Source organism: Rhinatrema bivittatum, chromosome 17 (genome assembly GCF_901001135.1).
Source record: "Rhinatrema bivittatum chromosome 17, aRhiBiv1.1, whole genome shotgun sequence".
NCBI lineage: Eukaryota > Metazoa > Chordata > Amphibia > Gymnophiona > Rhinatrematidae > Rhinatrema > Rhinatrema bivittatum.
This window is the reverse complement of record NC_042631.1, coordinates 16,455,084-16,477,085: the sequence shown is the minus strand read 5'-3', so window position 1 is coordinate 16,477,085 and position 22,002 is coordinate 16,455,084. Positions and strand designations below refer to the sequence as shown.

Below are 22,002 nucleotides of genomic sequence, written 5' to 3'. Positions count from 1 at the left end.
ATACCAAACATGATTATTACTACGAATAATCTCAGCAATAAACAAGCATTCATACTTGGATTACACAGGACACAGTCATCATCATTTCTTTATCTAACGGTTCATCTCAAAATATAGACTAAGAGATGGCAATCTTGTTTTTCAGGTGAAAGCCTGTACTAATGTTTGGATCTTTCTCACGATTCCTAGGCTTTGTAAACTTGTGTCCTTCTTTTCACCTGAGCAATTTGAAGGTGAATGATCCACTGAAGCCGCAGGCACTGAGGCTCTTGAGACCGGTGGAAAGGCGACAGCACAAGGCTTTGTCTGCTCTGGCATTCTTGTTTTGCTGCCAACATCAGAGGTAGACCTGAGCACCAAAGAAATGAAAACATGACAGTTCCCGATCTATGAAAGCTCAGCAACCTTCGGACCCAGGCCACAGGACGGCAGCCACTACAAGAACAGAGAGTGCGTTCTCTCTACATTGCCCTTTAAACTGGGATCCATTACAGGAACAGAACAAGCCATTTAAAACTGAGCTTTATGCAGGAGAGGAGTTGGGTGGAGGGGAGGGGAGGGCGTGCTGACAGTGAAAGCAGAAACTTGGGAGGCTAGGTGAGAAAGAAGGTGTAAGATTGAAAGCAGAAAGTATGGAGGGGAAAAAGCAATTTAAATTAAAAATAAAATGAAAAACTGAAATCAAAAAATAAAGAAACAAAAGAAGAAATAAAGCAGACAAAACAAATGTTGGAAAAGTGTTTCATTTTTGGAAAGAAAACATTCAACATTTGAAAAATAAGTTGATGCAGCTGATTCAAGAGAGTTCAAATTCATGAGACAGCACTGAAAATGTATTTTTTTTTTAAAGGCCTGACTGAGATTCACCTCACATGTATACAAGAATGTATGCACAAGCCTGAAAGATGTACAGGTGTATGCACATTACACCACACGCACATGTATGCAAGACTGCATGCATACAGGCCAGAAAGATGTACGGGTGTGTGCATATCACACTACACACAGACAAGACTGCATGCACAAGCTAGAAAAATGTATAGGTGAGTGCATGTCGCACCACACACACACATGTATGCAAGACTGCATGCACAAAGGCCAGAAGGATGTACAGATGTCTGCATATCACGCCACATGCACGCAAAACTGCATGCACAGATCAGAAAAATATACAGGCATGTGCACATCACACCACGCTCACATGACAAGACTGCATGCACAGGCCAGAAAGATGTACAGATGTGTAAAATATCATATCACTCTGCGTTTGCTGTGGTGATAAGGTTTGGATGAGTATTAGTATTTTCAGTGTTACACAGATGAAAACCATAATAAGAAAATACAATTCTTTTCTACTTCACCATGTTTCATGCTCTTTAAACTGGTCTTTTATGCACAAAGTATGGCATGAAAAGAAACAGCAAATTTTCTTTATGTCCTGTGGTTTGATAAGCTATGAAATATTATTCCATTCTGTAAGCACACAATGTACTGGTACAGACAAAAGCAAAGCAGAATTTAATAGTCAGAGTCAAATAGCAGATCTGCTATTTTGCTGTAAAGAAGATCAATGTGATTATTCAAAATCAATCCATAGCTGAATATCTGAATAGGAAAGCCATTTCTCTCTTCTCCTTGCACTTGTATCATCGTGGGGAACGATGCCGTTGAAAATCCTGCACACCTCTATGAATATGATTGAGGCTGGCAATCTCTAATAATCAATCACCTGGGCAGTGATGCCATGAGGAGTCCAAACCTGTACCCATGCCTGGACCAATCCCTGCTGAAGCTGTAAAGATCAGCCATTGATTACTGTGCAAAAGGTCTAACAGATTTACCTCCGGAGAGAAGCAACTGCCATAGGGCCTGTCCTGGGAGGTACAGGGGGAGGAGGGGCAGATCCCATAACCATTTCAGGAAGCTGAGAAAATCGATATACCTGTGAGGAAGGGAGAGAGCAGTTTTTGTATTCATATCCGTTTATCAAACTTTAAAAGCAGGACAATTCTAAAAATACTTCATTAAAACCTGCTGAAAATGCATTTTAGAAGATACGCATGCTGGGATTTTCTTAGCTATACTTTTTTTCTGGAGTGCGAGCTTTCTACTTTACAAACGGCAGGCAAGAATATTTTAAGGTAAAAATACAAAAGAATTGTGATATCACATCTAACAAATGTCATAAATAAGTGGTAACGTGAATTTAAATCTCTACAATTTATCAACAGAATTTAATAAATTTAACAAAAAGAATTTAACATAACAAAAGCAAAATAATTAAACATATAAAATACATAACACAAAAAGACATAACACAATCATAAAAAATGTATGCCATACACATATACAACAAAAACCAAAAAATAAGAACTAGAATGTAATCACTTTGAATTGGCAAAAGGCGGAATATAATCATGTACATTCCTTGCATGCTTGTAAGAAAATAATGCCGAAAAATAAAGGCCAATGCAATGTAATAATCTCAGAAATCGCCTTTGTATAACCATTGTACGGTAAAACTCATACTATCTTTTGTGTAACAATAGTAGATTTTTCCCGCAGCAATAAGAGATGATTAATAAACAAAGCTTTCCTGTAAGCTTTTTTTTTTTTATATCAGACAACAGATAACCCTTCTGAACAAAGTGCTTTACCATATCAAGGGCTTAGAATTTAAAATCAGTGTTGTGTATTTCCAACACAATTGAAAGAATAGGCCAACAGGGAGGTTCTCTCATCTGATGACAACTATCAAACCTAAGGAAAGAATTCTGGTCAGTCAACCTTCTATAAATGTCTTGAAACCATTGGAAATTACCTTTACCCACACAGCTAAAAAAGAGATCTGGTGATAATTATAAATATTTATTTATTTTACATTATTTATATCCCAATCTTTCTCAAGAATCAAGGCAGGTAAGAAAAGACATTTAAAAAAATCATATATAAAATATCACTTAACACAAAGACAAATGTCTGGCCCTAGATGAAAAATCTGATCTGTATCAAAGCCAGTAAAATATCTATGTACCTCCAGAAGCAACCTCCTGAAAAGATACTGATCATAAGCAAACAAAAATGTTATAAACTGCAAGAATGTCTCAATCAAACTCTGCCATAGCAAAAAAATGTGATCAACACACTTGAGCCAAACAACCATTAGACTAATACTGAGAGGTAGACACAAAACAATCTTCAAATTCTGACATATAAAGGCAGGCAATGTCGGAGGTCATAGTGGCCCCCATCACCTTGGCTTTCATCTGTTGAGGATCAAAAGAACCATAACTGATTTAATAAGCCATTCATAGTTTCCCTTTATTGGCTGTTGTGTGGCCATTGCCTTGGTTTCCTGGCGTAAATAAGACATGCACACAGAAAGATACTGGCAAATAAGTATATATATTGTAAAAAAGGAAGTGAATATATTCAATAACATATTAATAAGCATCATTGTGATTATATGGGACCACTAGTGTCTTGTCAGATATATGTAAACTTTATTCCTACACAAACTAACAATAGTAATATAACCCACCACAAACACATCCCAAAATCCTAAGCAAAGTAATTAGTAATGTAATGTAATAGCCAGTAACTGAATATGTATTTAGCAGCACATAAAAGACATATAAAAGCAATATATACAGGACCACTTATGAGAATGGCCCAAGAAAGGATAAATAAAGGAGACACTTCTCTGGTCAGTGATTCCCCCTGGCACTGTCTCAGGAAAAGATGGTCTCATTGGGGGAAGGTCAGCATGCTGGATATGGACACAGGAGTCATCTTGAACATGGTCTCAGGATCAATGTTCAAACTGTGCCAATGTTACTTTCACCATCCAGTTTCTTAAACTCCTTTCCTGTACAGTCATTTACAGGTAGGCAGCTAGGGACTTTTCTAACTTTTATCTTAAAGTAACAGATGTGGCTCACTGAAAATATCTCTTCTCTGAAAGCACATGAATTCTTGCTCTTACTAGCTAAGTGCTTGTTTGTAATTCTGTAATGGTGACAGGGCTGTATTTCTGATCAGGTTAGGTCTCCATGTATGTACTTCTCTTTCATTATGGGGCAAAACTGTCCCTCTCGCATGAGAATGAATTTCTTCACATCCTCTTACCCTAAGACAGCTATTTGTACTTACATGTGCATAGCTTAATCTTTGAGATAAGCATATGCTTACTGGTAGGATTAACCAGGTAATTGGTCAACAAATTAAAGGCATGAAAATGGCCACTATTTAATGTGTTTGTCTACATTTTTTATGTTAATAAAGTTTTTGTTAAATCTATTAAATTCTATTGGTAAGTTGCAGAGATTTAAATTCATATGTTACCACTTGTCATTTATCAAGATGATATAAAGAAATAGTAATAAATATTAATAAGCTAAATATCATTGAGCTACACAATGAAACTTTAATATAATGCCCATAAGATGCAGGGGCTAGAGTGGGGTTTACAATATTGTCTAAAATAAGAGAAAATGCCTATTCTCACTCACTAAATATGTAACAATAAAGTACGGTATATTTCCAGCACAGTCCCCACATGTGTTACATATTTGGTAGCAAACAAGTCCAGATAAGGTTTATAAAGGAATTTATTCAAAAGCATTTATTCTCAAATGAGTTCAAAGTTGCTGTTTACAGAATGTAATAGAGTACGGTAGCTCCATGGAAACACACTGCTGCTATTTGAAATATTATTTATTTTAATTGACCAATCATTTCAATAGTGAATAGGAATTCTAAATTTAGGGAGATTTTAGATTAGTTTAATCATCTTGATTATATTGTCTTTCATACAATATATCAAAGCAATTTACAATTAAAATACATAACATTACAATACATCAGTTGCATAAAATATACATATATCAAAAGGGTAATTTTCAAAAGGACTTTTGCAAGCAAGGAAGTAGTACTTTACCTGCAGAAATGGTTCTTTAGAAAACAGTACAAGCAATATTGGCATAAAAATATTCACATCTGCATTGTATGGGCACAGTTTTACATACATGATTCCTGGGCAGGGTTGGGAGTTATGCGCATAATTTATGATTTGAAAACCTTCGCTCATAAACTGTCAGAAAACTACATGCACCAAATATCAGGTGTAATTGTGTGCGTGTGTAGTTTTGCCAGGATAATTTTCAAAGTAGACTTATGTGCGTGAGTTTGCTTTGAAAGTTAGTGTTATAACATTACCCCCAAAAACTGGGGGCCAATATTCAGCTGCTATCTGACTGTAGAAGTTAGCTGAAAAAGCGAATCCACTAACTAGTCCAGCTAATTTTAGGACAGCCAAATAACAGTCTTGCACTTATCTGGCTAACTAACCCCTGGATGCACTAAGCCATGATATATTTTCATTGGGGGAGTCACCGCAATAGTGGAGCCCCTCCTCTGAAAAAGAACTGCGGCTATAAGACGTGTTCTTTTGTCTCACAGCCAAACACCAAGGGACAAAAGAACGTGGCAAGCAGTCCTTTAACGTGATGGCAGCCTCAACCTCACAGAACTGCCAACTGCCAACACTTTAAATGCTGCTGGCCAGAAAAAAAAAAAGTCACATGATCCCCGTCTCAACCAGGGCTGCCAGGCGAGGTGGCCCTGACTCCCCCAAAATATTAATTATAAAAAAGAACTGCGTGGTGACAGCCACAGCAATCCTTCCCAAAGCTAAAACATAAAATGTAGCCCTGGCCCCCTGCTGCCATACCCCCATTCCCCACCCCCCAAGTGACAAAGATCCCCCCCAAAGTTTAAAAAAAAAAGGAATGCTGGCCTGCCCCCCCTTCCCACCCTCCACCTACCTCTGACCCTCCTCTCCCACATCCCCCCCCAAACTTTAAAAGGATCCAGCGTAGGTGCCGGCTACACCCTCACACCCAGCCCAGTCGGCGCCATTTTCCAAAATGGCGCCGACCCGATCTTGCCTCAGCCATGTGACTGAAATAAGTCCCAGCAATCAGACCTTGTTACATGGCCTGGGTCTGATACCCGGACCTTATCCCAGTCACAAGGCTGGGGCAAGGTCAGGTCAGCGCCATTTTGGAAAATGGCGCCAACTGAGCCGCATGCAAGGGTGTACCTGGCACCTATGCTGGATCCTTTTAAAATTTCAGGGGGATGCAGGACTGGGGTCAGGGGGAGGGGGAATGGCAGCCAGACCCAAGATCCTGTTTTGTTTGTTTTTTACTTTTGGGGAGGGGATCTCTGTCACTTGGAGGAGTAGGGGGTATGGCATTGGGAGGCAGTGGGGGGCCAGGGCCACATTTTATGTTTTAGCTTTGGGGAAGGGGGGCCAGAGCCATCGTTATGCAGTTCTCTTTTTTTTAATTAACATTTTGGTGGAGACGAGGATGCCTCAAACTGGTGGCCCCGGGTTGAGACGGGGGTCAGCAGTGATCCCCGCTCAACCTGCCCATTTACTGTGATTTTTTTTTCCTGCCACTTTAAATGTGTGGCAGGAGCCTTGGGACCCAAGTTAGGGTCCGTGGCTGACCACATTCTGTCAGCCGTGATAAAATATTTACATCAAATTGATTAGTAATGACTTTCTTTGCATGCATTTGCATTATTCGTGCATGCAAATCACATGCAAAAGTTCACTGTAAAAGGGGAGGGTATCCAGACAGAGAGATGCAAAATATCATGCAATATCTCCCCGACAGTGCTCTATAGCAGTGATATTGTGCGATATACGCATTATGACATGTGTTAGAGCATTAACCCGACTTGATGCATCACCCACTAAGCTGAATGATGCTGAATATTGGCATTTATCCAGCTAAACTCCACCCTGGAATTCTCCCATCTTGTTTCTCACTTATGGGGTCATTTATCAAAGGCTTATCTCACGCCCTTTTTGTGTGCGATAGCATGCAAATTAGGGGAAGGGGAGAAGTCGAGGCAGGGAGGGGGTGGAGTCGGCAGTATCTTCGCTGCCGGCGATAACGTTACCAACATTATCGTCGGCAGTAGCACACCAAATAGCACCACTTTTCACAGTGGCGCTATTCGGTGCGAAAATCGGCAGCTGGCACACCGCGGTGATGTGAAGGCTGCGGGCTTTCGCAGGCCCACCCCCCCCCCGCCCCCCGTTTTCGCTGGATTCATCATTCAGCGATGAATGATGAATCGAGGCCTTAGCCGGCTAACTTTTTAGCCAGATAAAAATGTAGCCAGATAAGTTACAGCTGCTGACCACGCCCGGATATTCAAATGGTGGCACTTAGCCAGCTAAGTGGAGCTGAATATCAGGCCCATTGTCTATTTGTTGACTCTAATACTGTGTCCTTGCTGAGTGGTTCCTGAAGTTTCATCCACTGTACACTCAGGAAGTAAGAAGTACTTCATATTGTAAATGCTTGCTTTGTTACTCTTATCTTCTCACAAAGTAAGCAAACATTTTCATGAGTGAGATAAGCATATATCTCGTCCAACTTTATAAAATACCTGTCTCTGCGCATAAACTGAGGGCTACTGCACAAAAGTGGTACAATTATTTAACACGTATAATAAATGAGCATACTTTAATAAAATAGGCACATAAAGTGTGTGGATCCCTGCACTGAAACATGCCGCAGGGTATTAGGCTCTGAAGGCATTTCGGCATTCAGTTTAGGGACAGAAGTCCCATAAATGAGGGGGGAACGACTGTGCAAAAATGGTGATCAGAGGTGGGGAATGCCACCGTGTCAGGGAAGTGCTGAAACACGTAGCAGTTTTTCTTATCGGTTGGCTTGGCAGTGCTTCAAGGAGAGAGCAGGGAAACAAAGAAATCATTACAGGTATGCATTAACTACCGGCATAAGAGACCGAAACTTTCCTCGAGCTCTCCGCTAAGCACAAGAAGTGAAATCCCTGGTATTGTTTCAGCCCTGGTTGAGACCACATAGTCAACACTGCTGAAGAGTACAGGGCATTCTCATCAGGGAAGTGTTGATGCTTATTGCTAGGGACCTAGTGATAAGCCTGTAATGTTGTGTATAGCTTTACTGCCAAGCCTTGCTAATTTGTTTTAAGTCGCTGATACAGTATATATACTGTATATATGTGTGGGTGAGAATCACTGATTTATTGCCCCTACTTTCTCAGTTGTATACTTAGTAGCTACAGGGCTTAACAAACATTTGCTCTTGCCTTTCACCTACAGCCCCGGCCTCTCATCTCCATCTATGACAGACAGTGATATCTGGTATTTTATGAACTTCTGCACTAGTAGTAAAAGCCCACCCGAGGATGGGGGAAATACCGTGAAGTGTGGGATGTGCATAACTGAAATGTGTGGTAGCAGAGAGTGCGTGCTGAGCTTGGGTGTACTGTGTGGTAGTAGGGAGGAAATTGGTCATTTGAGAAAGAGGGGGCAGAACTGGAGAGCTCAGCTAGAGAAAGAGGTAGACCTCAATTTCCATATGTGGTAGTAGACAGTGGATTGGACAATACAGAGAGAGAGGGGCGGAGCTGGAGAATACAGGGAGAGAAGGGGTGGAGCTCAATTTGCATACCAGTGATGATGCAGGTGCGGGGCAGCTTTCCTCTTTATTATAGTTAGACTGCTGTAACTTTAGGTGCCTACTTATGCTTATATGTGCTCAGTTATGCAAACCATTGAAAATGACCCTCAATGCCTGGCTTACTACGTACAATTAGCATACTGGAAAGGCCCTTAAAATGCCCAATAAGCTCCACTACATAGACTCCTATAACTGTAAGCCGCAGGACAATACAGTAAAAGAATGACTTACCTGGGTGCTGTAAAGCAGGAGACTGAAGATCAAGGGCCAGTTGGTCTGGGCATACCGGAGAGGTGGGTGTGCTCAGGCCTAGGAAGGGAGGAAGGGTGGCTGCCACCATGACGGTGGCCTCTGCCCTGGAGGAAGCTCCTCTTCATCCCCCAGAGCTGTCTGAGTACGTCATGGGTGGCGGAAAATGAGAAAAAAAAAAGACAAAACAAAAACAAAGAGAATAACTTACCGGTCTTGGAAGACTGTATGGATACATTTCAGGTCCGTAGGTGGGCATCCACTGCACCCCTCCTGGTGGTCGGCTCATGGTTCCAGGAGCACTGGTCACAACCTCGGCATATTGTAGTTGCTGTGTGGGAACGTAGCCCTCCCGTTGTCTTTTAGCTCCAGCATGGCCCGCAGAAGCCAGACTGAATGCCTCCTCCAGCAGCATATGCATCTGCTGTCTGACTTCATCAATAGAAGGCTGAGAACTCAAGGTCGATGTCTCAGAATGGCCCTTAACTTGACGGGATTTGGCAGAGCTTCTAGGTCCCTTGACTTGATCAATGTTTGTTTCTTCTATTATCTCAGGTTCAGTCTGAGGAGGAGAAAATGTTCAGACATTTATGTAAATAGTATCCATCTACCTTCTGGTCTTCTCTGGGTTATATCCTACCTAATAAACGAAGGATGACCGACGTGCCGCAAATGCGCAGTAGAGACCAGCTCTACCACGCATGTGCGGGCGAGCACGTCGGTCTGAGCCAGAAAAAAGAAAAAAAATGGCGGAGTCGAGTGGCAGCGGCATCCAGTGGCAGCGGCGGCGTCGGGAGGCGGCGGCATCGGGAGGCGGCGTTGAGTGGCAGCGGCGGCGGCGGTGGGTGGCAGCGGCGGCGTTGGATGGCAGCGGCGGTGGCAGCGAGGGAGGAGAGAGAGAGGGAGTGGGACTGAGTGAGAGGGAGGGAGGGAGTGGGACTGAGTGAGGGGGGGAGGGAGGGGGGGGGAGAGAGGGGGGAGGGGGGGGGGGGGGGGGGAGGGAGAGGAGGGGGGAGAGAGAGGGAGGGGGGAGGAGAGAGAGGAGGGAGGGAGGGAGTGGGGACTGAGAGAGAGGAGTGGACTGAGGGAGGAGGGGGAGGGAGTGGGAAGGGATGAGTGGGACTGAGGGTGAGTGAGAGGGAGGGAGAGAGGGGGAGAGGGAGTGAGTGAGACTGAGTGGGAGGGAGGGACTGAGTGAGAGGAGAGGGAGGAGTGGGTGAGAGGGAGGGAGGTAGGGGGTGGTGAAGAGTGAGGGGAGAGAGAATGAGGGGGAGGTGAGAGACAGAGGGATGTAGCCCGTTTTAATGGGCTTAACGGCTTGTATATATATATATTATCCTTGACTGCTGTTTCTCTGTCTATGCTGTTCTGCCTGTGGCCACTAGGGGTGCCATAACCCTCTTTACAAAAGGACACTCGATCCCCTACACAGCACAGTCACGCAGACAAACACTGTAGCCATGATATGGGTGAAATGGGAACGGACAGGAGAACATGGGGAGGTGGGCAGAGCACTAAGCGGCAAGAGAGGAAGGGCAGGATGGGGTGACGGGGAGTGGGATATTTATTCCAAATTTATAAACCACCTATCAGCGTTTCTAGGCGGTTTCCATAAAAAACTATTCGTAGCAGAATGTTTTGTGGTTTGCAGTTAGCAAATAACTTAAAAGACAGAACATTTCTACATTTCTCTTGTGTAAGAAGTTTCATGTCATATGCCCAGAGCCTACACCTCTGTTGCACAGAATACGGTTTAATTTGCCTGTGGAGTGTGTGTGTGTGTGTGTGTGTGTGTATTTATGTTGGTAGAAATTGGCTGCATGCACTTTATTACTATTGCATGAAAAAGATGTTTATCAGCATCTGCGCAGAACAGAAAATGTTTTTAGTTAAACAAGAAATCTTAAGATATTTCAAGATGCATTAAGCCACAAATTTAAGAAAAATATTTTAACTGTATTGTTACTCAGGGACCAATTATAGTTAAATTAAGTCTAACAAAATGCATTATATAAACGTACATCATATCCACTGTTGCGAATCCCGCGTCTTGGCCTGTCACGGATTACGAGGAGGTCCATCTCTGTCTCTCCTGGGCTTGGGCTGTTCAGAGACTGCCTGCTTCTGTACACGGAGCTGTTCATCTGCCTGCAAACAAAGCATCAATACCACATAAACCCAGCGATGAAATCAACACATACCAAATGGTGCTGTTTATTAGATGATGAAACGTTAATGTAATAAATCTCAAAATTAATCCTATATTCAGTACATATTAAGCTCACAGAACGAAGATAATTCAAAATAAAATTTTCTCTCCATACTATGAGAACACAAACCCGTATATTAAAGGTTTTATTTATTTAAATCTTCATTTATTGAAATGTGGATTTAAGAGGGCAATCATACTAACAAAGGGAAGGTTTTTTTTTAGAACTTGCCCTGCGCAGTAGCTGCATGCAAATGCTTGGTTTCAGTAAATGGCTATACATGGAGACTTTCTCAAGGGTACAACTTTCAGGGGGGGGAAGTACACCCACACGCATTGAAGGTGCACACTTTCCCAGCACCTAAGCACACACACATTGAGGATGCACACTTTCCCAGCACCTAAGCACACACGCATTGAGGATGCGCACTTTCCCAGCACCTAAGCACACAGGTATTGAAGATGCGTACTTTTCCAACACCTAAGAACACACACATTTAAGATGCACACTTTCCCAGCACCTAACCCCCATCTGCAGAGATAGCAAGGGTCAAAGGACATGAATGCTTCTCTTCCAAACTTCCATAGAGAAATGGCGCTCCTCCTACTCAGCGCATCTGAATCTTTCCTGGAGCAGGAAGCAGTGCACCTTACAGGAACTTTTGGTAAAGTACCACAAGGGTTACTTTACGGAAAATCTTCTCACGTTCTCAACACCTGAATTCCAAGCTTGGCTCGTGATTCCCTTTATTTTTACTTCTTTTTTCTGACACTTTATGCATGCAGTGCAGTAGGTGAGTTACAATCAAATAAAAACACATCCAGCTGCAAAAAATGTATCGGGCGAATAATCAATGTAAGGCTGATTCAGCCTTCCCAATAGATTATAGTAAGGAACAATCCAGGAATGTGAAGTTCCAGAGGGATGTAGAGTGTTTTTTCCTGGTCCATTCTAAAAAAGGTGGATCTCCATGAGGCACTAGAGGGAGTCGACCAGAGGAGTAAGGGAGAGACAGCAAGGGGGTTATCCAGAGCTGCTGTTTCTCTGTCTCAATCAGTCAGAGTGAGTTCCTGGAGGGTGACTATTCCCAGGTCTCTGGGATAGAAATTTGTCCTTGCTGCACTGTTCACCACATGATTGTCTGAGTACTTTTTTTTCTAAGTGAGAGCAAAGGAATTCAAGTTTAATTTGGGTCCTAAAGGAGAGGAAGCCCTAATTCAAGCAGTCTGAGAAACTGTTTTTATCTACTTTCCTATTTTTATACTGCTTTACTTGATTTTTACTAAAGTCTTATTTTGTTTTGGAACACAACACTTGCTGGATGGACTTGTTTAATGTAAAACAGTGAATGTGATCCCTTTGCATTTTATAGCTTTGCTGTACCCCCATGAAAGACTCCTGATCCGGAGCTGGGGCCAGGTTTTCCTTCACCTCTGCAGTATCTGAAGGAGGCCCCCTTGCTCATTTTGGGAGAGCCTGGAAAAAAGGGAGTTACATCAAAGACAAACCGCAATACATAAAATACATGTAATAAGCAACCACAAACTACATATACACATAAAAATTACAAAACCACTATGACAACAATTATCAAGTCAATGACAGAGGAAATTTTAGCATTTAAAAACATTGGGGCCAATATACAAAAAACTCTAAAACAGTTAACTTATCCGGCTAGAAGTTATCCAGGATATTCAGCAGGATAAATGCCCCACTGAATACTGAAGATTAAAGTTATCCAGCTAAGTTTAGAATAGCTCTAGTTAAGTTTTAAATTATCTAGCCTCATGTGGCCAAATTATTTTGAGTAAAATTATATAGCTGGTTAAGTTATATTGCAAAAAAAAAAAAAAAAAGGTCCTGCATAGGCCTGGCAGCCTAAATCACAGACACCCCCCCCCCCTTCATCTTTCCAAAATTAGCCCTGCCAGGCCCCCCACCCACCTCATACCTTTGCAAAGGTCTTTCTGACCCTGGGATTAATGCACCATTCGTATGGCGAGCCCGGCGGTTTCCAATGTTGCTCCAATAGCCACTCAAGAAAATGTCACCCTTTGGCCTTGAGATGGGCACAGTTTTAACATCGCATGGCACCAGTATTAGGGCTGGCCAGTGCCATTTCCTTTTAAAGGATTTGCTTCAGGGCAGGAGTGAGGGGGCATTGCTTCTGTATGGCAGGGGTAAGCGAGACTGGGGAGGTTCTAGCCCTGGCACATTTCTCAGGGGCAGGAGGGCCCAGGGAGGCCCCGGATGAACTCAGGTCAGCCCAGATGGGTAGGTTCAGGCCCCTCAGCTTTCTTTGGATGGCAGAACGGGGAGGGGGGTATCAGAGGGGCTTGGGCAGGTGTAGCCCATGCAGGTGTCTTTAGGGGCCTCAGGAAGGAGTCATTCCATTTTTTTTTCTTTGTTTTGTTTTGTTTGGGAGTCATTTTAGCCAGGAATCAAACCAAAGTAATTAAACATTAAACAAACTGAAAAATGGAAACCCCCCCCCCCCCTGAAATAACAAAAAGAAACCAAAGCAAATCTCTTTGGCCTGCACATCCCTAAAGCTCATCAATTTACAGAGCCCAGTTTTCATGCAGTGCAAAGTCCTGCTGCCGCCAGCTCTCCACTGCCCAAAATAAAGCAGTTACCAGCAGCCTCCCCCCCCCCCCCCCCCCCCTTCGGCACATGGTCTGTGCGACTGCCGCTGTATTTCTGCTCACAGTCATATCCCGCACAGCCCTTCGAGCAGACCTAGAGCAGCTCTCCTAATGCGCGCCACAATATAAGCAAGCTTCTACCTGGTTTTAGGGTCGGCCAATGGAGAAGACCCATCGGTATCCGGATTCAAAACATTGTCAATTTCCCTTTGGGTTTTTTCATACGCCTGCTTTGTTCTTTCTGTCAGAGACCTGTTGCCCTCAGTCTGTGGAAAGTCGTAGTAACCCTTCCTCTTGGCTTTCAGGCGCAGTTTATTGCGATAATGCTCGATGTCGGACTTCTGTTTCAGCGCCTTGTTAACCTGGCGAAAGAAAACAAGTTCTTCTCTACAGAAATGATCCTGCGGCGGTCCCGCCGTTACACACGCGCGCCCCCCCTCCCCCCATAACCCTAGTGCTGCTCTTCATTTTGCTTTCACTTAGCAGCACTAGGTGTAATGAAAAAAGAAACAGAGAGACAAATGTTTTTTTTAAAGTTTTCCAGTTAAATAATTTTTGTCTTTGGATTCTCGTGCTGTTGGCTAGTAATCTGCAAGAAACAACTGCATGGAAACTGCGTAATGGGAAAAAAGATAAATAATTTCCAGTGTCACTGGCACAGGACAGATAAAAGCTCAGCCGCCTCCTTCCATCTGCACGCAGTGAGCATGGATCTGCTGGGTCCATCTCACGAACACCTTAGCACATTTCTTTATAAAGCTGCTGCACTTGTGTGAAGATAAGTATTTCACACACTAGACACATCTTTCAAAAGAGTCAAACCAGTAGCCAAGTAACTTCTTTACAATTTTTACAGCCACAAGCTTATTTGTCCATAGAAGACGCATAAAGTGATTCTTAAAGCTTTAGCAGAGCAAGTTTGTGAGTGATATATAATTAATCTCTGGAATTCATTGCCAGAGGATGTGGTGAAAGCTGTTAGTGAAGCTGAGTTTTAAAAAAGGTTTGGAGAAGTTCCTGGAGGAAAAGTCCATAAACTATTATTAAGGCGGAGTTGCAGGAATCCACTGCTTATCTCTGAGATGAGCAGCATGGAATCTATCTACCCCTTGGGATCCTGCCAGGTACCTGTGACCTGGATTGACCACTGCTGGAAACAGGATACTGGGCTTGATGGACCCTTGGTCAGACCCAAGCCTTATGTTCTTACGTAAGTTTCAGAGGCATTTACCTTGATAAAAGGAACCTTTTCAGATGTGGCTGAACATGTGTGCAAGCTACGTAGCATGCAGGCTTTTAGCTGCATTAAAAGGTCAGGACATGAAAATAGCATATGTACATGGGATTTCCAAAAATGCACGGCTATTGAATATCACCCTGCCCCTTCCCCCTGCCACCCACAGAAACAGCGGGTGCATAGATGCAAACTCTGTACCTACTGCTCTTTTTCAAAAGGAAACAATTCAGGTCATTTTCCTCTAAGAACTGGTGCAATGCAAGGGGATTAAAATAACTTCCATGCTTTGAACACAACACGGACTATTGAAAATTACTTCCTAGAAGCCTATCCTAGGGGAAAGGCAAGCAAGAGAAGATATGATAGAGAAGAAATAGAAAGGAGACTTTGGAACAAGGGGTGATGGGATGAGAGTGCAAGATCGTAGGCTCAGGAATAATTTTTAAAAAGTGTGTGTATATATATATATATATATATATATATTTCTTTTTTTGTTTGTTTTTTTAATAGAAGGGGTGGTGGATGCATGGTACAGCCTTTTAGTGGAGGTGATGGAGACGAGGACAGTATCTGAATTCAGAAAAGCAAGGGATAAACACAGAGGATCTCTAGGGGAGCAGCAGGGTTTGTGCAGCTGAGTAGTTGGGGTGGATGGGCAGGCTAGACACTCTGTATGGTCTTTTCCTGCCATCATGTTTCTATGAAATACAAACAAGAACAGAATGTAGCTAGGATACCCAGTCGTATGTACGGCGCCTTAGGATATCCCTCCTTATCTGGTCAAGAAAAGCTATCACTCTTTTTCCACAGTGCATGTAGGGTATTTCTCCTTACCTCGCCATTCATTACAGCCGATTCTTGGCTCTGGTCGGAGGAAGGGTGAACAGGAGGCAAAGCCACGGGTTTTATTGCAATCAGCTGTACAGATCCTGAAGATGTGTCAAATGGATCAGAAGTAAATTTGGCATGGTTATCAAACAAAATGCTTCCTTCCTCTTCATCACTTAGGGGCCCTGGAGCACAATAATTAGAAGGCACGTTTATAGGGTTTGATAGGTAATTAAAGAGCTATGGGAACCACAGAAGAGTGGAAGCATGAGGTGAGCACATGCCAATGATTTATGGTGACAGCATGGGCCACAGATGTAATATATGTGGTTTTCACCTTTCCTTGGGTCACCATGTAGAAAGAGCTGTTAGAGAATCAGTAGATGGTTGCAGTCGATGGACCTTGGGATTACTTTCAAGCTAAACTACCTACCTATGTAAAAATGCCTGAGGCAAAAAATAACTTCAGTAATAGTCCTAGGATCATTCTCTTGCCTGTTGTACTCATGGGTCAAGCTTGAGGTCATTCGGCGAAATACATTGGTTAGTGAATTGTCCTAGGCATAAGCACATAAAACCTAGGAAAATATGAGGCCACTTGAGCAATTCATAAAATACTGTAGAAAGGAAATCTGTAAACATTCAGAACTGCCCACAACATGTAAAAATATTGCAAGATGAATCTGATTCATCACGGACTTTTCCTACTGACACAGTGTGGGAGAAAAGCAGCAGAGAATCAGGCCTAATGTATTCAGTTCGGAGCTGCCAAGCTTCTACGAGAAATGTAAGGCCGCTCCTGGCTTTTTGACACAGCTTCTCCTGCTTAAGTCTGGAATCTGTCTGTCATACTGATTTCAAATACAAGCAGGACTACAAATACCACAATGCAATGGGACACATCAGGAAAGGTTGAAAGTGTCCTTCTTGAAAATGGGAGACGTGGAAGCTCTGATAGTGAATGGACATGAAGTACATATCATGCTGGATGTTACTGGAACGCAAAACGTTATCTTTCATTTGAACAATATGACACAAGAAGAAAATATGAATGCAGCTCTTCAGGTGTGGGATACGCATGGAGACTTGGAAGCTCCGGTAGTGATATGATATCATGCTGGATGTTTCTGGAATGTATCACAATATTAATGCAACTTCTCAGGTATGGGACATGCATGGACACATGCACATTTTTTTCTTGTCACCCTGCAGTTTCCTTTGCAAGTCCACATGGAATTCTGGGACAACGAGCTTTCATTTGCAATAACCTGGGCGATTTTTTTTTCTCCCTTATTTCACAAATACTACTCTTCCCCCAACGTACCTAAGTCTGGTCACTGCAGTGAAAGTACCCAGCCAAAGTCATGGGCTGGGCATCCTTCCGAAACTCTGCAATCATGGGCCCTGAATCTGGCAGCTAGGCGACACCCCCTTGAGCGATGACCTCAACTCCCTCCCAATCCAGGGGCTGTGAATGCTAGCTCCGCAGTAGCCCCTGCCATCGAGCCACTGGGCTGGCTCAAGATGAGCACTTATTTTTCCAACATGTGATAAATGTAAAAGCCTCTGCTTCTCACCATTGCTTTTTCCTGGCTCCTCTTTTCTTGCTTTCTGTGGTGAGCTTCTCCCCAGGCTTGGCTTTCCCAATTCATTACTGATGAGGGAAACATTTTCACTAGATGACCGACTGTAAGTAACCATAGCAACAACGGAGAATAAGGTGTTTCTTGTACATGCAAGACCTCAAGTCATGATTTTATTCAAGCAGTTTTGTTAGTCTTTCACATTATAATTATAAATAAAATGGCTGTGTTACAAACTGAAAACCAAGACAACTTGTACAAAATCAGCTAAAAATCATATAAGAGCATACTTCCTGACCAACTCCTGTTTACAATTATGACAAATATCCTTATAACACCTTCTAAATAGTATTCTACACTATCCTGGTCTCTTAGGGTCAAATATTCCAAGGAATTTATCCCAATATCTTGTGAGTTATCCATGTGAATGTCAATGTATTGAATATTGCTGGCACTTATTCAGACTAAATTTTATCTGGAAAAGTCATTATTCAGGTAAAATGTATTCAGATGCGTAAGCCACGTAACTTATCCGGTTAACTCAGATAAGTTATTTGGCTATCTCTAGACATGGCCATGTTCCCAGATATATTCAACAAACAAAAAAAGAACCACAATGTGTCTTATTACCTGTAATACGAAAAAAAACAAAAGACAATCAATTCAATCTTTAAAACTGTGTGTACCCTAAGTGCTACTACTAATTTAAATTAGAAGCCTAAACTGTATATATTCCTCTAAATAGCTCGTTACAGTTTTAATGCTTTAACTTTCTATGCCCCCTGCTCTATGTATAATCCTCCTTGTTTTCCCCTCCCTGTTGTTTGTAATTTCTGCCTTTAGTTACAATGTGAACCGGTATGATGTTTGCATACTAATACCGGTATATAAAAGTTTTCAAATAAATAAATAAATAAATAAATAAATATTCAAACATTTATCCCACTGAATATTCTCAGATAAAGTTATTTGGAATACCTACCTGGATAACTTTGAAACCTACCTAGCTTTGTTTGAACATTGCCTGGATAAGGTTATTTGGGAACACCTACCTGGATAACTTTGAAACCTACCTAGCTTTGTTTAAACATTGCCTGGATAAGGTTATTTGGGAACACCTACCTGGATAACTTTAAAACCTACCTAGCTTTGTTTGAACATTGCCTGGATAATTTTAAACTTAACTGACAGTATTCAAAAAGTTTATCCCATGAATATTCCTGATAACATATCTGACCAAAGTTAGCCAGATAAGTTGTCCATTTTCTGGATTTTTGAAAATTGCCGTCTGTGTTTTTAGCTCATATTTCTTTTTTTTTTTTTTTCCATTAACGTACCACCCTACTTAGTCTTTTTTTTCTAATTGGTTTTCACCATAACAGTTACAAGATCCTAGTCTACAAAAATATATTCTAGCTCTCCATCTAAGCCCTTTGACTTTGCTGAATTTACTCCTGCCATGCTAGGATTATCCAGGTTCTTTACTAGGGATAGATGAACTGATTCCATCTAAATACAAACCAGGGAAGGTGGGAATAATATGTCATAAGCCATCTCAGGGAAGTCCTTTGGGACCAAGGATGCAGGATATAAGCGTGAAGATAAATAATCAATCCATCCAGTATAGGCACTTCATCAAGTCTGATAAATCCCACCCACTCACAGCTCCAGTCTGGATGTTCTTGACCATTCTTATGTTCATAGTATTTAAGAACTCACACTACACAAATATATCAAATATTTTCAATCCACAAAAGCAATTTAGAGTTAGATTTGACTGAGGCTGAATTACTGACTCTTATTATCCAAGCAAAGTTACAACTGAGTCAGAGTAGAGTCTCTTATAGCTAGTATAAACACTACTACTAGTGCAGTATCACTCTCTCTCTGCTACTGTATATGTAATATCTGTCATATCTGATATTTGCTTAGTTTGATTATTTTCCATATGTAAGTATTTTTCAGTTACAGAAAACCAAACACAAAACATCAGAGACTCTAATATAGCATAAGTAGGTCGGGATCAAGGTGAACAGGGCATGCTCAATGATGCTATGAATGTGCAAAATGCACTGCAGACCTTCTGCAGCCCTACAGGACCCTGCACACAATAAGAAATTTGCTGATTATGTATTCTTCAGTTTTACTATTTAATAAGAATTTTTGTTTTAATAGAAATTGAAAGTGCTGTACCAAACACTAAAAGAGAAGTAACATCACTTTATCCAGTAAATGGATGCAAGACCATAGAGAAAATTATTGAAAAGTTGCAGGATAGCCATAGGGCTGGACAGACAATGATTTAGAAGAATAACCACTTCTATTTAAAGAACGCAATTAATTGAGGTTACTTGGTACATAGAAATGCTGTTGATTTTGACTTTTGGGGTGAATTTTCAAAAAGACTCATGCAGGCGGGTTGTGCATGTAAATTCAGTGTCAACACGTGCGTAAATAGCTTCTGTGCACATTAAGCACATTTTTAGAAGGCGAGAGTACAGCTTAATGTCGCTGCCATGTGGAATAGTATGTGTGTAGCAAGACGTCTTTCTGGGGTGGAGGGTATAGAATAATGCACACATTTACATATTTTATAAACGGAATGCACGCATAAGTCATGAAACATGCACACAGCTTGTACATCTCAAATCACAGAAATTAAATTTGACTTTTCTTCTGTCTGCAGTTTTTGGGTGGCAGTGAACTGGTGATGTTCTGGATCAACTGGTGGAGGTCTTGGCGATCTGGTGCTTGGAAGTGTGTGCACACGTATTTTCATAAGGAAAAACTCAAGTCACCTTTATAAAATCCCTGCTTCTGTCCGGAAATGGAGGGTTATTACGCACACGGCGACGTAGGCGTGCACTTTCGGGGGGGGGGGTGCGATACGGGGTGTTTTATCAACCATGTGGCTCCGCTGCACAGCTTAGTGAGGGTAATGTTTTAACAGTCCATGGAGGGCTGAGGTGGGTTACAGAGGTTTTAAAATAAATGTCAGTACCTACCTTTTCCTTGTGTCGGTGGATTTAACGGTTTTCACCGTGCTTCCATCCTGAGTAATTTCTCTGTCCTGGGAGACGGGGAAAGGTAGTACAACAGTTTCTTGGGTAACAGGAACAACTTCGCTGTCAGCTCCCTGTTGACCTAAATGCTGCTTTGCATAATCAAACCCTTGGACTGGCTGGAAAGATAAACGGGGTCCTTGCTGTAATGCGAAGTAACAGATTTTGATGCATAATTTTTATCTTATTTTAAAAAATTCATGGTCCCTACATATTTGATAGTGTTCGCAGCAGGGTACAAAGCAAGTATACATAACAACAACATATAAGATCATAAGAAATTGCCATCCTGGGTCAGACCAAGGGTCTATCAAGCCCAGCATCCTGTTTCCAACAGAGGCCAAAACCAGGCCACAAGAACCTGGCAATTACCCAAACACTAAGAAGAACCCATGCTACTGATGCAATTAATAGCAGTGGCTATTAGCTAAGTATAGGTTAACAACCTAAGATTGACATTCATTTTAATTAAGAAAAATTATTGCTTTCTCTAGGCGATAGTATGATTGCTAAGGAATTATACCTAACAGAGGAGGCAGATTACGCACTCTGGGTCTGAGTCACTAAGGCATTCTCCCATTCTCTGTCCATGGGAACAATACTGAGTGAATCAGGCCTTACAGTGTGGACAATAGCAGAATTAAGATTACCCCCAATGAGTCAGTCAAGTAGACATGGCATCCCTGTTCCCCTTCCCCAACCAGTAAAGTTGGCTGGGGAGTGGAGCAGGTATCAAATAAGTGTTTTATATTGTCTTTAAGATGTGTTTTTCTTTTAAGATAGCTGCAGTTACACAGTAGATTATTGATCCAATAGGCCAGGTGTGGCCAACTCCGGTCCTCAAGAGCCACAAACAGGCCTGGTTTTCAGGAGATCCATAATGAATATGCATGAAACATATTTGCTTACAATGGAGGCTGTGCTTTTCAGATCTATCTAATGCATAGTCACTTTACATATCCTAAAAAACAGACTTGTTTGTGGCTCTAGATGACCGGAGTTGGCCACCCCTTCAACAGGCAAATATAATCCTTAATTGCTCGTTCATTGAATTTATTTGCTACTCATAAGGCACAACACATAAAATATATTGCTGCTCGTCCATGTGAAGAAATGAAATATCCGTCAAGATGGTGCCCCATGATTCACCAGAACCAGGACTAAGCAGTATCCTGGGCCTAGAATCGTCTGAAGGCCATTCCTAGAGGTGGCTGCATAGTGCAGAGCAGGATGGCATCTCTTGGTTGTAGGAGAGTGGGGGGGGGGCAGGGAATAAGACGAGATGAATTATTGTTTCAGAAGCTCCCAGCTTCTGACTAGTCACTGAGGGAGTTCTGGCTTTCACTTTCATAGACCTTGCTTGTGAGGAGACGCTCGGGTGCATTAACATTCTCCCCCCAGCAATTAAGCTGACTTGAAACAGCTACAGCACAACCTGCCAGGCACCGTACGACGGTGAACGTAGCAATGGCTTGCTGAGATGAGAGCTTACCTTTGCTCTGGGAGGCATGTTTGTCATAGAGTCCGGCTTGAAGTCATTTTTCGTCTTCCTGCACAGTACTGCTGTGATTATGATGATTATAACAGTGACAACAGTAATAGGAGCCAGCACTGCTGCAATGACCCACAGGTTGTTGGATGGATTTTTTACAACAGC

General features: G+C 42.1%; 1 protein-coding gene across 1 annotated transcript in view; it reads right to left on the bottom strand.

The window, feature by feature from the left end:
* The window catches only part of KIAA1549L (KIAA1549 like), a 123,936-nt gene that overhangs the window by 12,535 nt on the left and 89,399 nt on the right, over positions 1-22,002 (bottom strand). Inside the window, exons 22-30 of the mRNA XM_029583086.1 lie at positions 21,838-22,001; positions 20,289-20,464; positions 17,278-17,387; positions 15,707-15,885; positions 13,777-13,997; positions 10,802-10,928; positions 8,992-9,342; positions 1,842-1,942; positions 219-349 (exon numbers count right to left, since the gene is read on the bottom strand). Coding sequence (XP_029438946.1) covers positions 219-349; positions 1,842-1,942; positions 8,992-9,342; positions 10,802-10,928; positions 13,777-13,997; positions 15,707-15,885; positions 17,278-17,387; positions 20,289-20,464; positions 21,838-22,001 — 1,560 coding nt within the window. The remainder of the gene's footprint in view (positions 1-218; positions 350-1,841; positions 1,943-8,991; positions 9,343-10,801; positions 10,929-13,776; positions 13,998-15,706; positions 15,886-17,277; positions 17,388-20,288; positions 20,465-21,837; position 22,002) is intronic.